General features: G+C 41.8%; 2 protein-coding genes across 3 annotated transcripts in view; one reads left to right on the top strand and one right to left on the bottom strand.

Moving 5' to 3' along the window:
• The window catches only part of CFAP61 (cilia and flagella associated protein 61), a 261,717-nt gene extending 257,016 nt beyond the window's left edge, over nucleotides 1-4,701 (bottom strand). For both annotated transcript variants that reach the window (XR_002339864.1, XM_021077413.1), the window contains exon 1: nucleotides 4,631-4,701. The gene's annotated coding sequence lies outside the window, so the exon portion shown is untranslated. The remainder of the gene's footprint in view (nucleotides 1-4,630) is intronic.
• CRNKL1 (crooked neck pre-mRNA splicing factor 1) overlaps nucleotides 4,448-13,708 on the top strand; it is a 32,331-nt gene continuing 23,070 nt past the window's right edge. The window contains exons 1-6 of the mRNA XM_021077415.1: nucleotides 4,448-4,913; nucleotides 6,537-6,689; nucleotides 7,768-7,859; nucleotides 8,672-8,830; nucleotides 9,561-9,727; nucleotides 12,295-12,473. Of these exons, the coding sequence (XP_020933074.1) occupies nucleotides 4,863-4,913; nucleotides 6,537-6,689; nucleotides 7,768-7,859; nucleotides 8,672-8,830; nucleotides 9,561-9,727; nucleotides 12,295-12,473 (801 nt within the window). The 5' untranslated portion in view covers nucleotides 4,448-4,862. The remainder of the gene's footprint in view (nucleotides 4,914-6,536; nucleotides 6,690-7,767; nucleotides 7,860-8,671; nucleotides 8,831-9,560; nucleotides 9,728-12,294; nucleotides 12,474-13,708) is intronic.

Raw genomic sequence — 13,708 nt, 5'->3', positions numbered from 1 at the left:
TGGGGATGGGCTGTGACAGTGTCCCCCAAAACCAGCTAACACATGTTTCTCCAGGAGAATGATGTTTCTGAGAACTGGCCTGTCTAGAAAAGTCTGCAACTATGTCCTTTGTTTCCAACAAAACTGCTTTAAAATATTCTAACAAGAGGAACACTGAAAGGAAGTATTTACTGATTCAGGGTCCTCTCCTATTTAATCATGGTCAAGAGTTACAGTGGAAATACTGACAACAGCTGCCCATGTTCCAAACGTGTTTTGTTTTTTTTTTTCAAACATGTTTTTAAAAGCAAAACTTAGGCTTTTAAAAGCAAAAAAAAAAAAAAAAAAAAGGCTCCAAACTGGAGCCCTGAAGGGCAGCAATCCTGAGGGATATTTTGAGGTGAAAAGAGTCCTATGGTCAAATAAGTATGAGCTCCCTGTTGGCCTAGTGGTTAAGGATCCAATGTTGTCACCGCTGTGGCTTGGGTTCAATCTCTGGCCCAGGAACTTCCTCATGTTACAGGCAGAGCCAAAAAGAAAAAAAGAAAGAAAATAAATGCTTCTTGCAAGGGCCTTCCTCAGGGTGCACAATGTCCATTAAACTGTCTGAGACATTCCAGGATTAAGCACCTGCTTTCAGGGGAAGAGGAGGGAGTGGGATGGACTGGGAGTTTGGGGTTAGTAGATGCAAACTATTGTATTTGGAGTGGATAAACAATGAAATCCCGCTGTATGGCACAGGAAACTCTATCTCATCACCTCTGATGCAACATGATGAAGGATAATGTGAGAAAAAGAATGTATATACTTTTTGGGTCACTTTACTGAACTGCAGAAATTGATAGAACATTGCAAATCAACTATAATAAAAAAAAATTTTTTAAGTGCCTGCTTTCTTTGTAGAACTCAGCCTCTCCCACAGCCCCTCTGGGGAGACTCTTGGATGACTGCAACAGTGGAGGGTCTCATGTTCAGAAAAATGCGCTGGGTACGCTGTCCACAGAACAGTGGGCCACAAAATGATTTCAACCTTTCTCTCAATGTCTCGCTAACTCAGTGGGTGTCTCTCCCCACCTCTCTCTCTTTTTCCTCTCTTCCTTTTCCCTAAGGAAAAACATCTGATTAATGTTCTTGGCCAGTAAGCTCCAACACAGGAAAGTTAATTTTTGCCATTGCACAGACTTTAAGAGCAGTATGGGATTATTAATAACCATTTCTCTCCATGGTACAATGTAAAGTCTATAATGTCTTGTTTATCACATTACCTAGAATGGTGTAATGCCTTTATTGAAGAATCAATGAGATGTAACAAATTGTGAGGACATATTTTATATAGTTACACTGTTTTTTAACCAACTTAGCATTTTATATTTTACTTATTTTCAGAGGGTGTATTATTTTTGTTATTCTTACATTAAGTTATTCTTTTTATTATGCTATATAAAATACTTAACGATATATAAGGCTTTCTTCTTTATAAATTTTAGTTGCATAATACACACAATTTTAATATAATGCTAATTTCTAAAGAAAAACTGAAATGTAATAGATAATACTAAATAGTAAAGATGAAAGCCATACAAAATGGGATAAAGTATAGAATAAATTTCCTATTTGTCTCAGTATATTTTCCATTCAACTTCTCCAAAAAGAGTCGTTTAATATGTTTCTTAAGATCCATGATATAATAATCTGTGTGAATGTAATTTAAATATATGTATTTTATTTTGTAAAAAAAAATTTAAAGAACAGGCATTCTTCCTAAACCATGCAAACCAATCACTAGATATTATTGAACATGAAAAGAAAATTGTATACAGTGATGAATATATTTGCTTTAGAATTAGTTAACTAGCTAGTTACTTACAATTATAAAAGAGCTATGAAGATACAGCTGAAGGGTAAGATTTCAAATGTTCTTTAATTACTGTATGATAGATAGTTTCTTACCACTATGCACTCAGAATTGTCAATTCAAACTGTTTCCAATTTGAATTCTATCAAGTTTTCTTAATTAGTTTCTAACAAGATTTGCTTCATTAATGGAGTTTTTATTATTGTTGTAATTAAAAATAATTATGGGAAAAAAATGTAAAAAAAAAAAAAAGAGCAATATGGGGCATTCCCAGCCCCTGGAGGGCTGGCCCAGGGCACGCCCACTGGTTCTCTCCTCCAAATGTAACTGCTGTGTGGACTTCTGTCACACAGACACTCTTTGCCATTTTTTAGGCATCAGAAAAATAGAATTATACAGTGTGTATGGTCTTTTTTTAGGGCCGCACCTGCGGCATGTGGAGGTTCCCAGGCTAGGGGTCTAATCAGAGCTGTAGCCGCTGGCCTACATCACAGCCACAGCAATGCCAGATCCAAGCCATGTCTGGGATCTACACCACAGCTCACAGCAACGCCAGATCCTTAACCCACTGAGCGAGGCCAGGGATAGAATCCGCAACCTCATTGTTCCTTGTTGGATTCATTTCCAATGCACCATGATGGAAACTCCTATGGTCTTCTTTCAAAATACAGTATTGTATCACTTGGCTTTTTGTTGTCTAGATAGATACCTGCTCAAATTTCATGAAAACTGTACTCTAAAATTTTTTAATTATGGACACAAATTTGACTTTTATATAGTTGAGGGCATCATGAGATATTCTTTTAGTTTTCTCTCAATTGTTTAAAAATGTTTTTAAATGTGTTAGCTTGTGGGCCACATGAAAAGAGATAATGAGCTGAATTTGGCCAATGGGCTATAATTTCTGGATCACTAGAACAGTATTTTAGAAATGTAGAGGTAAAAATAATCATTAACCTGGAATTCTGTACCTAGATTAGTGATCATTAAAAAATGAAGGTGAAAAGAAAGACAATTCACTACAAGGACTGAAAAAAACTACCATTCAAATTACCTAGATGAAAGAACCAGTAAAAGATATATATCAGGAAGAAGAAAAAAAAATCAAAAGTGGACCGCAAGATGAAATCCTGGGGAAAGACAAGTAAATGAGCAGGTGTATATAAATAAACACGGATGAGAAGAAGAAAAGCAATAACGTTGATAAATTTTGCTTTTAAAAAACAGCTGAATTGAATCCACATACAATTAAATGGAAGGATGGCAATCAGAAAGAAAACATTCTAGGTGTTTGTGTCTTTGAGAGGCTGCTATAGATGATTAAACTTTGTCAAATCAATTGTGTATAGTTACAATCTGAAGAGAACTCAAGGGAAATATCTTTTTATTTTAATAGCTATTTCTTTCCTTAGGTGACTTCTATCACAGTTATATAAAATCTCAATTTATTTAAAATTTGAAAAGTGAGAAAACGTTCAATATTTAAATAATAATAAGATGTACAGAAACTATGGCAAACGTTTTTATATTGGTTACAGGTGACTTCAGTCTGGGAAATCAGCATAAAATTTCTTCTGCAAAGGTGGATGTGATCTGCATACATAAATACATAAATATATTTTCCAAACACCAAAAGAGGCTTTCAACTGTCAATCTTTTAAACAATGAGCTATCAAGCCATGACAAGACAGGGAGGAATCTAAAATGAATATTACCAAGTGAAAGAAACCAACCTGAAAAGACTACACACTATATAATTCTAATGATATGACAGTCTACAAAAGACTGCCATTGAAAAAAAATTAGTGGTTACAGGAAACAAAATGGGAAGGAGGGATGCATAGGCGGAGCACGGAAGATTTTTAGGGCAGTGAAAATGTTCTTTACCATTCCATAATGGTGGACAGATGGCACTGTATTATTTGTCAAATCCCACAGAATGCACAACATGACGAGTAAACCCTATGTAAACTATGAAGGTTGGTTGATGAAGATATGTCAACATAGGTTCCCTACGCTGGTGGTGGATATTGATAGTGCAGTGGCTGGAGTCCAGGGCAGGAGAAATAGGAATTTTCTGTACTTTGCATTCAATGTTCCTGTGAAACTAAGCCTGCTCTTAAAAAATAAATTCTATTTTTAAAAATTCTCTTAATCATTGGCACACACATATTAATTTTTGTTTCTGAAAGCAGTTCAAGAAATATTCCGACTAAAATTTACTGAGCACATTACTTATATTTTTCTTTTTAATCCTGGTGAAATAGATATTATCTGCGTCTTATAGTTAGGGACATCGGGGCTAAGAGAATTGATGAAATTAAGGCACAAAGAAAATTTAAATATGTTTATCTGACCACAAGATTGGCATATTTGCTATTACTCTGACGATTTATTTTCACTCTATTTCTATTATCTGGCTTTTAAAAACCTTCAGTTACTTTAAATTACAAGCCTTAAAGTTAAGTATTTAGTCACAACTAGCCAGAAACCAAGAGAGAGTAAATCTCAAAGACTACAAAGCCTAAAATGCACAGCGGCGTCGGGCCGCCTAGGAGCCTAGCAGCTCGCCGCTCGGCATGCCGGGAATAGCAGTTTTTCTGGCCAGCCTCTTTTTCCACGCCCTCGAGCGTATTGACCGGAGCCGGGTTCCTATCCCCTTGCCTGGCAACAGGGCTCCATAGATCCACCCATCCTCGGACGGGCATCCCAGTCCCGGAGACGACCTGTGGATGAGCGACCGGCGCCCTGCACTTTCCCCACGTCCCTACCGGGAGCCAGCACTATCCAACTCACCTGCAACTCCAGCCGCCGTGCTCCGCCCACGGCTCCTAGGAGGACGCGCAGACCGTTACCACAGAAACGACGTTGCCTCCGTCACGGCGCCGTCGGGAGGTCAAACGTCCCCCAGCCACTTCCGCTTCCGGTTCCGGGATCCCGATTGTTTTCGGAAATCCCTGAAGTGTAGGCGAGCGTTCCCGGTTGGTTTGTGGGGTCCCGGGCTTGCCCGAGGTCTGACGCTGCAGCCATGGCGGCCTCCACCGCGGCCGGGAAGCAGAGGATCCCGAAAGTGGCCAAGGTAGGCGGCGGCGCGAGCCTTGAGGGAGGAGGCCCGGGAAGGGGGTTGGCCTGGCCTCCGCGGTTCCCGGGGCGGGAGGCGTGTGGTCCAGGGAGCCGGCCAGCCCCATGTGGGGCCGCGGGAGAGCTGGAGGGGAAGGGTCAGCGGATGGGGGGCGCACCCGCGTTTGCGTGGCCATCGTCTCGGAAGGCATTTTTGCGGTGGGAGGACTGGGGTCGTTCCACACAGACCAGCTGAGCCAGGTAGCGCGCTAGGCGCTGGGGAGCTCCAACGAGGGCGAGCAAGGAGCAGCTTTCAAATAAGATACAAGTGTAAAGTATCTTTACAAGTATACAACCTTGAATGCTGCTCAGGCCACGTGGAACATGCCGTGGCAAACTGGGCTTGTGTGAGGGGTCTCAGAGTAGACTGCTGAGAAGTGATACCTAAACCGACCCTTGAGGCGGAGTAGAAGTTGGCCAGCTGAGAGTGGATGGAATGAGAGTAGATGACAAGACCTGCGAGTTAGCATAATTTAAGAAGAAATCTGATTTTTCCTTCGGTGGCTAATACTTAGTGAGTGCTTAATATGTAAGAGGCTTTGTCCTAAGCCTTTACAGATACTCTCCCTCCAGTCTGTTTCTCCAGCCCAGGTGTCTTTCTTGAGCCTTTATCCACTTAGATGATGATTCTTTGAGATACCGCATATAAAGTGCATAGCACAGCATCTGGCACTTAATGTTCATTAGGTATGAGCTATCATTTTATTATAATCATCACTCTTCGCATGACACTGAACAATTATCAATTCAATTCCACAAACTTTTATTGGGCTCCCTGAGTTCAATATAATGTGAGCCCCATAGGTAATTTTTAAGTTTTCTCATAGCTACATTAAAAAGTGAAAACAGGTGACATTCATTCCCCCCACTAAATTTTTTAAATTTAACTAGTTGCAGGTGACATTAATTTTAATTATATATTTTATTTAACCAATCCAAGATATTGTCATTCCAACATGTAATGAATATAAAAAATTTAATTAGGTAGTTTATCCTTTTTTTCATACTAAATCTTCGAAATCCCATTATATTTTACCACTAGAAGCCATCCCATTTTGAACTCAACAAATGTGATTATGGCTACTGTGTTGGATCTAGGACTCTTATAGCCTAATAATGAGAACTTACTGAGTAAGTCTTTGGCTTGAAGTGCCATGAAAAATCAGTTGTAATTATCCACCTGGGACATTATCCTCTACCTGGGGCTTAAGTTGAAGAATTCTGTAAATAGAGGTTGAAATGCTAAATATAGCACACATCTTGATAAAACCTTTGGTGAGAATTTTATCTAGGCAGCCTCAGAGTTTACTATTATATTAATCTGAAAGGGAAAACTTGGTGCTTTTTTTTTTTTTGCTACCTTATATCTTGAGAGCTTTATCTGTGGTTTTGTGATAGATACTATGCATAAGATAGAAAACAGTATTTTTTAACTTAATTTTATGGAGAAATGGGAGCATGTCATGCAAAGGAGGGCATCTTGTAATAATGTTTATAAAGTTCACATCCTAAGAAATGTGTATTTGTTTCTTAAACCTTGTGTGAAGAGGTCTACTAAAAATAGAAATGTCTCGTCTTAAAGGTGAAAAACAAAGCCCCAGCTGAGGTACAGATAACTGCAGAACAACTGCTAAGAGAAGCTAAGGAAAGAGAACTTGAGCTTCTTCCACCTCCCCCTCAACAGAAGATCACAGATGAAGAGGAGTTAAATGATTACAAACTAAGGAAGAGGAAGGTGAGTCAATGTGATGTCTTTCAGTCTGTTGATATTGTTAAGAACAGGTCAGAAGTGGAAAAGTTCCTCACTGGTTAAGAGAGACTATAAGATAAGGTTAGTGTTTGTAGCCACATGAATAGCATGACTTCTGGTTACCAGGTGATTGCATTTTGCCTCGTTGTGCGTGTTAAGTGTAAAGAAATTAGATCCACCAGAGACAGATTTTTTTTAGTAGATCAAAGATGGGTGGAAGTTTAACAGGCACAACAACTGACAGCTGGAGGAGGGGTGAGCCTAGGGAGATTCTGTTCTCTTCTTCTGTCTGTACTGCCTTCTGTGTTAAGAAGTGAAACCTAGGAAAAAGCCCTAGGAAGACATGAGGATCTGAATTGACCTCTTCACCCTAGAATGTGGTTTGGTTTTTTTTTGGTCTTTTTGCTTTTTTTAGGGCTGCACCTGCAGTATATGGAGGTTCCCAGGCTAGGTGTGTAACCGCAGCTGAAGCCGCCGGCCTACTCCACAGCCACAGCAACACCAGATCCAAGCCGCATTTGCGACCTATACCACAGTTCATGGCAATGCCAGATCCTTAACCCACTGAGCTAGGCCAAGGATCAAACCTGAGTCCTCGTGGATGCTAGTCAGGTTCACTCACTGCTGAGCCACAATGGGAACTCCGGATGTGAGATTATTTTAAACCACTGATCCTGTTGTATCCACTTATGAAACTCAGTGAGTTATGTATGAAATTCTGAGACATTATCAAAAGGACTTAAATAGTGAAAAACATTTTCTTCTTAGGAACAAATGTAGAGAATATTAAAGTACCAGGTAGTTGTTTCAGGCAGTAAGAAAATAATTCTGCCGATTATTCTTTATATCAAAGGTTTCTTTCTTTCTTTGCATGTAGGACTTTAAAGAAACACTTGTGACTGTAACCTTCCTTAATGGGTTTTTTATTTCTTAAGGATTTGAGGATGTAATTTCTCCTAAACAACAAAATGAATAATTTTCCTAGTACAAAATTTAATAGACAAAACTTGATGTCATTTTTAGTTATTTTCCCTTTAATTTGACCCTTTTTCCCTCTTCCCAGACTTTTGAAGATAACATAAGGAAAAACAGGACTGTAATTAGTAACTGGATAAAATATGCACAATGGGAAGAAAGTCTAAAGGAGATTCAAAGGTAAGATCACTGCGCCTGTAATTGTGTACATAAAGATTCATAAGTTACCAGATACAAAAACCTAGAACGAGTTAACACACGAGTAAAAACGTGCCTGTGGCAATAATTTCCAAAGTTTGTTCCTGGAACCTGGGGTTCCTTCAGGGGGCCTAGAGGCCCCATGGTAGGACAGTCCTGGGGGGAGCTGGGGACACTCTGCAGGTGGGTCTTGCCATCAGCACACACTCTAGAGCCAGAGAAGTGCAGTTTCATCTGCTTTCTATAAATTGAGATTTTTTTGTTAATTAAAATTATTCCACTGAAAACCATTGGCCAAAATGGTGAAAATCACCACCTGACTCTTCCTCTTGTCCAGCGTGTCTTGCCCTCTCCCAGCATGCCCCCTGCCCTGGCTGTGCACCTGTGCTTGCCACTCCCTGTGCATGTCATGTTCACCTAGCTCACCCTGGCACCTGGCTCTTCTCTCCATCTGAATGAGCATCCTCCCCACCTACCTTGGCCTCTGGAACTTTCCCCAAGTTCTCACCTACCACTTAGCCTTTGCCACCAGACATTGTTGTTTCTTCCCCTTTACTTCTTCGTGCAAGACCTTGACTATAACCTTTATCATGTTGCGTTGCAATTTCATGCATGTCTGTCTTTCTCTGGGACTTTTTAAGGTTGCTGAAAACATCACATCTTTTCACCTTTTTGTGCCCAGAACCTGGCTCATGGTAAACACCTGACAAAACAGCAGAGCAGGGCAGATGGTTTCAAATAGTTGCCACATGTGTGGCATGTACTGTTTCTGACATCCTCCAAATCTTCTCAAGGGCTCGGTCCATATACGAACGTGCTTTAGACGTGGACTATCGGAATATCACACTCTGGCTGAAATATGCAGAGATGGAAATGAAGAATCGCCAGGTCAACCATGCCCGGAATATCTGGGACCGGGCCATAACAACTCTGCCTCGAGTCAACCAGTTCTGGTGAGTTTCTGACCTAAGGAATGCCTTTTTAGCCTACAAAGTTCCATGTTTCTGTGTATTTATTTTATTTACATAGTTGTATGTATTTAATTTTATATGCTACTTTTTCTTTAAACATCCTGTCAGTACTTCCTTAGTGTCTCTTAGTCTTTTAAGTCATAACTATGATGTATAATGGCTGTGTAATCAAAATTAAATTTCAGCTTCTATCTTTTTTTTTTTTTTTTTGGTCTTTTCTAGGGCCACACCTGCAGCATATGGAGGTTCCTAGGCTAGGGGTCTAATCGGAGCTGTAACCAGCAGCCTACGCCACAGCCAGAACAACATGGGATCCGAGCCGTGCCTGCGACCTCCACCAAAGCTCATGGCAACACCAGATCCTTAACCCGCTGAGCAAGGCCAGGGATTGAACCCGAAACCTCAGGGTTCCTAGTTGGATTCGTTAACCACTGAACCACGACGGGAACTCCCTCAGTTGCTGTCTTTTATGCATAAGAAATCTCTTGTTGAACTAAGTGATTTTTGAGAAAAAATACTCTTTTTTCCCGATGATTTATCCTTTTTCAGATTTATATTTTAATAAGGAAACATGTTTGATTTAACCTTAGGGAAGAGAAAACCCTAAATCTTCTTTATTTTTAATAAAGTCAGAGCTAGAAATTGCCAAAGACCGTTGATTGCCCTAAGACATTTTGACGGTGGTAGCTAACTTTGGATGTTTTTGTTAAAGGTACAAGTACACATACATGGAGGAGATGCTGGGGAACATTGCCGGGGCCCGGCAGGTGTTCGAGCGCTGGATGGAGTGGCAGCCTGAGGAGCAGGCCTGGCACTCCTACATCAACTTCGAGCTGAGATACAAAGAGGTGGACCGGGCCCGCACCATTTATGAGCGATATATCCTCTGCATACGTCTGTGTTGTGCCGTTACTGTCCCTGTGCTGCATCCCTCTGGGGCTGTCCTGGTGGGGATACACTGGGTCATTGATGTTGGCCTAGATGTCAACATCTGCTTCAAGCTTCCTGTGTATTTTTAGGGACATAGGTGGGTCAGGTAAAAACTTGTGATCTGATCAGTCGCATCTTTTTCCATTGAGACTTTGGTTTGTTTCTCCTTTGGTCTTAAGGCTGTGGTCCTTGTGAAAGATGGCATACTAAGGACCTGGCTGCTGCAGCCAGTCCTCGTTTGTTCTTGGTATATGTTGGTCATTAGCACTGTCCCTCTAGTCTATTCAGGACTTCACATTGACTGACTGTGTGACCTCAGTGAGTCGGTTAACGCCACTGAGCCTTAGTGTCCTCATCTTGAATTTGGTTTTTGTTTTTCGTTTTTTGTTTTTATGTCTTTTTAGGGCCGCACCCATGGCATATGGAGGTTCCCAGGCTAGGGGTCGAATCGGAGCTGTAGCCGTTGGCCTATACCACAGCCACAGCAACGCCAGATCGAAGCCACGTCTGTGACCTTTGCCATACCTCGTGGCACCACCAGATCCTTAACCCACTGATCGAGGCCAGCGATCGAACATTTGTCCTCGTGGATGCTAGTCAGATTCCTTTCCACTGAGCCACGATGGGAACTCCTGTGTCCTCATCTTGAAAAGGGAACTGTGAGTTCCTGTGGTGGCTGACTGTGAAGAGTAGATGGTAACACAGGCAAGCACCATCAGCTGAAGGAGTTGGTTCTCGTTGTTCTCTGTTCTCTCAGCTGTGGATTCTCTTGCTAAAATTTATTTGTAATCCCCGAATCAGTATTCATGGTATTTCAGCAGTCATTCGAGGACAATCTCAGTGTAATGAAAAGTTTGAATCACCCAAGGCACATGGTCCCTGTTGAGGACAAGCAAGATGACCATCTGCCTTCTTGGGTCTGCTCACCTGCAGAGGTGACCAGGGCAGGGGACAGAAAGGGCCATGCAAGGTAGAGCCAGGCGCTCGGGCACTGGGGCCATCTGGACAGGGCTGAATCCTCTTTCTGGCACCACTTAGTGGGTGGCCTGAGGCAAGTCATTTAACACTTCTGAGCCTTGTTTTCCCTTTTATAAAATAAAAGAGAATCTACCAACAGTAGTTGTTTATAGGATATAAGATCACAACCTTTGTGAGATATGGTATTTATACATTTCCCCCAGGACCAGTGATTGGGTATTCACTAGCTGTCAGAGTGACTTCAAAGAATATAACTACTGCAAAAAACAAGGCTCAACTTAATTATGCAATTTTCAGATCTTCATTGTGACTACTCATTTTGATGTCATTAGTTCAATGAAAGCATTTATAGTGCTTGCTATGTGCCATGTGTTATTCTAAGCACTTTTTTTAAAATGATTTTTATTTTTTCCATTATAGTTGGTTTACAGTGTTCTGTCAATTTTCTAAGCACTTTATGGGTATTGTCATTTAATCCCCATGACAGCTCTGCAATGCAGGAACCGCTTCATGCTGCACATGAGGAAACCGAGGCACGAGAGGTTCAGCAGACTGACCAGGGTCTTTTGTGTAGTGATGGAGCTGGGGTTTGAATCCAGTAGCAGCTTCAGCGCCTGTGCTCTTTATATTGTTGCCCTCTAAATGTATTACTGCTTTGGAAGTTAATGGTTTCTTCAAGAGAAGTAGATTAACAATAGATACATCCTGTTTGGAAGTAAAATGGTAATCCGAACTCTCTCTGTTGGCTCTGGTCAGCAGTTTTCTTTTTGTGCCATTTTTTTTTCCTTAGTCGTTAATTCAAATATGAATGTTACTGAGCCGATACTACAACAGGTGCCATTTATTTGTTTATTCATTTTGTCTTTTGAGGGCCATACCTGTGGCATATGTAGGTTCCCACGCTAGGGGTCAAATCAGAGCTGTAGCTGCCAGCCTACACCACAGCCACAGCAATGGCAACATGGGATCCAAGCCACATCTGCCACCTACACCACAGCTCATGGCACCGAAGGATCCTTAACCCACTGAGCGGTGCCAGGGATCGAACCCACGTCCTCATGGATCCTAGTTAGGTTTGTTAACCACTGAGCCACAATGGGAACTCCAGGTGCCATTTATTGAGCACATTCTTTTGGGCTAGAATTACTAAGAGCTTTACACACATTTTCCTCATTTAAAGCTTGCAGTCATTGAATGACATTGGTTGCTATTATTTTCCTTTATTTACAGATGATAAAACCAGTGTTTAGATAAATAACGTCTTTTCCAGATCGCATGGCTAGTCAGGGGGTTCAGCTTTTTCATGGCCCCAGACTCCTGTTTGTAGCAGCACTGGAATGCTGAGTAAGCCCTGGAGGAGGCCAGCTGAACAAGGCATGGCCTCTCGGGTGATTACAAGTTAGGGGGTCTTCATCTCTGTACATGTTTTATCACACACACACCCACCTCCCCCAGCTGGAGTGTGGATTGTTGGGGTTTGAATTTGGGGTTTTGTTTTTTAAGCCACATTCTGCCCATATTTCTTTAATTCTGCCCACTTGTTCTCGTGCACCCCGATGTGAAGAACTGGATCAAGTACGCCCGTTTTGAAGAAAAACATGGTTATTTTGCCCACGCACGGAAAGTGTATGAGAGAGCTGTCGAATTCTTTGGGGATGAACACATGGATGAACACCTTTATGTTGCCTTTGCCAAGTTTGAAGAAAATCAGAAAGAAGTAAGTAAACGTAAAGGAACTTGATTCTGTTGCAGAGCAGCCTAGAAAAGGTTATTGCTTGTGCACACTGAGTTCATTTCCGTTTTCTTATTCACTTATCCTTGGAGAAAGTGCTTTTAAAATACACAAACATGATTTCTCAAGGAAAAGAGCATATATCTGTGACTAAGCTGCAGATTGGGAGCGAGTGATTATAGATTGTATTTTAATTGGCTTAACTTTACTGTGCTCTACTTGAACATTAAGCCTGTCCATCTAGAAAGAATATTATCAATAAGCTGAGAGTCTGTTGGTATCCTGATTAAAGGGCTTTACAGGTAATGAACCTGGGAAATAAAAGCCCAGAGCCCTCAGTACGGAGAACAGAATTTGAAATTAAAACAGATTGCCTCACAAAGAAGTCAGTTATTTTCTCCCATAGTGTAAATGGAAAATAATCCTGTAAAGTGGCTCAAATAATACAAGATTGGTGGGTGGGCGGTGTTGGTTGGGGTCTGAATGCAGGGTTTTGCTTGGGTTACAGTAGTGAATTCTGATTCTCTTCCTAGGGCTAGTGGCAAGTGTTGCAGGTTTTAAGCAGGAGAGTGGAAGGATATAGTTTGTGCTATGAGGAGAGCCTGTGGCTAATTCATCGAGATTGTATTGGGAGGAGGGTGGTGAAAGTGGGAGGCTTTTGAAACAGTCCAGGGAGAAATGGAGGTGGGTCAGCAGAGCCCTGGGAAGAAGTGAGGGGCTGTGTTGAGGAGGTGGAAAGGGCTGGGCTGTGGAAGTGGTGAGTGTGGAGAGTGAGGGAAAGAGGCATTAGGAAGGACTCCTAACTGAGCAGGTATACGATGGTGGGTTTTGCTCAGCAGGGCAGGGAGTCTGAGAAAGGCCGGGGCCTGGTGGGGAGAAACAGGCTCACCTTAGCCTGAGGTGCATGGATGACATCCAGCTGGCAGCATTGGGGGACTTTTGTCTTGTTAGTACTGCACCTGCAACATATGGAAGTTCTCAGGCTAATGGTGGAATCGGAGCTGTAGCTGCCAGCCTACACCACAGCCACGCCAGATCTGAGCTGTGTCTGTGACCTACACCACAGCTCATGGCAACGTCAGATCCTTAATCCATTGAGCAGGGCCAGCTATCAAACCGAGTCCTCATGGATACTAGTCAGGTTCGTTAACCACTGAGCCACGATGGGAACTCCAGTGTTTTGAACATTTTGAGGCCTTACAGTCTTATACCTAAGTCTT

The sequence above is a fragment of the Sus scrofa genome, chromosome 17 (assembly GCF_000003025.6).
Source record: "Sus scrofa isolate TJ Tabasco breed Duroc chromosome 17, Sscrofa11.1, whole genome shotgun sequence".
NCBI classification, from domain to species: Eukaryota; Metazoa; Chordata; class Mammalia; order Artiodactyla; family Suidae; genus Sus; species Sus scrofa.
This window is presented reverse-complemented; position numbering and strand designations above follow the sequence as displayed.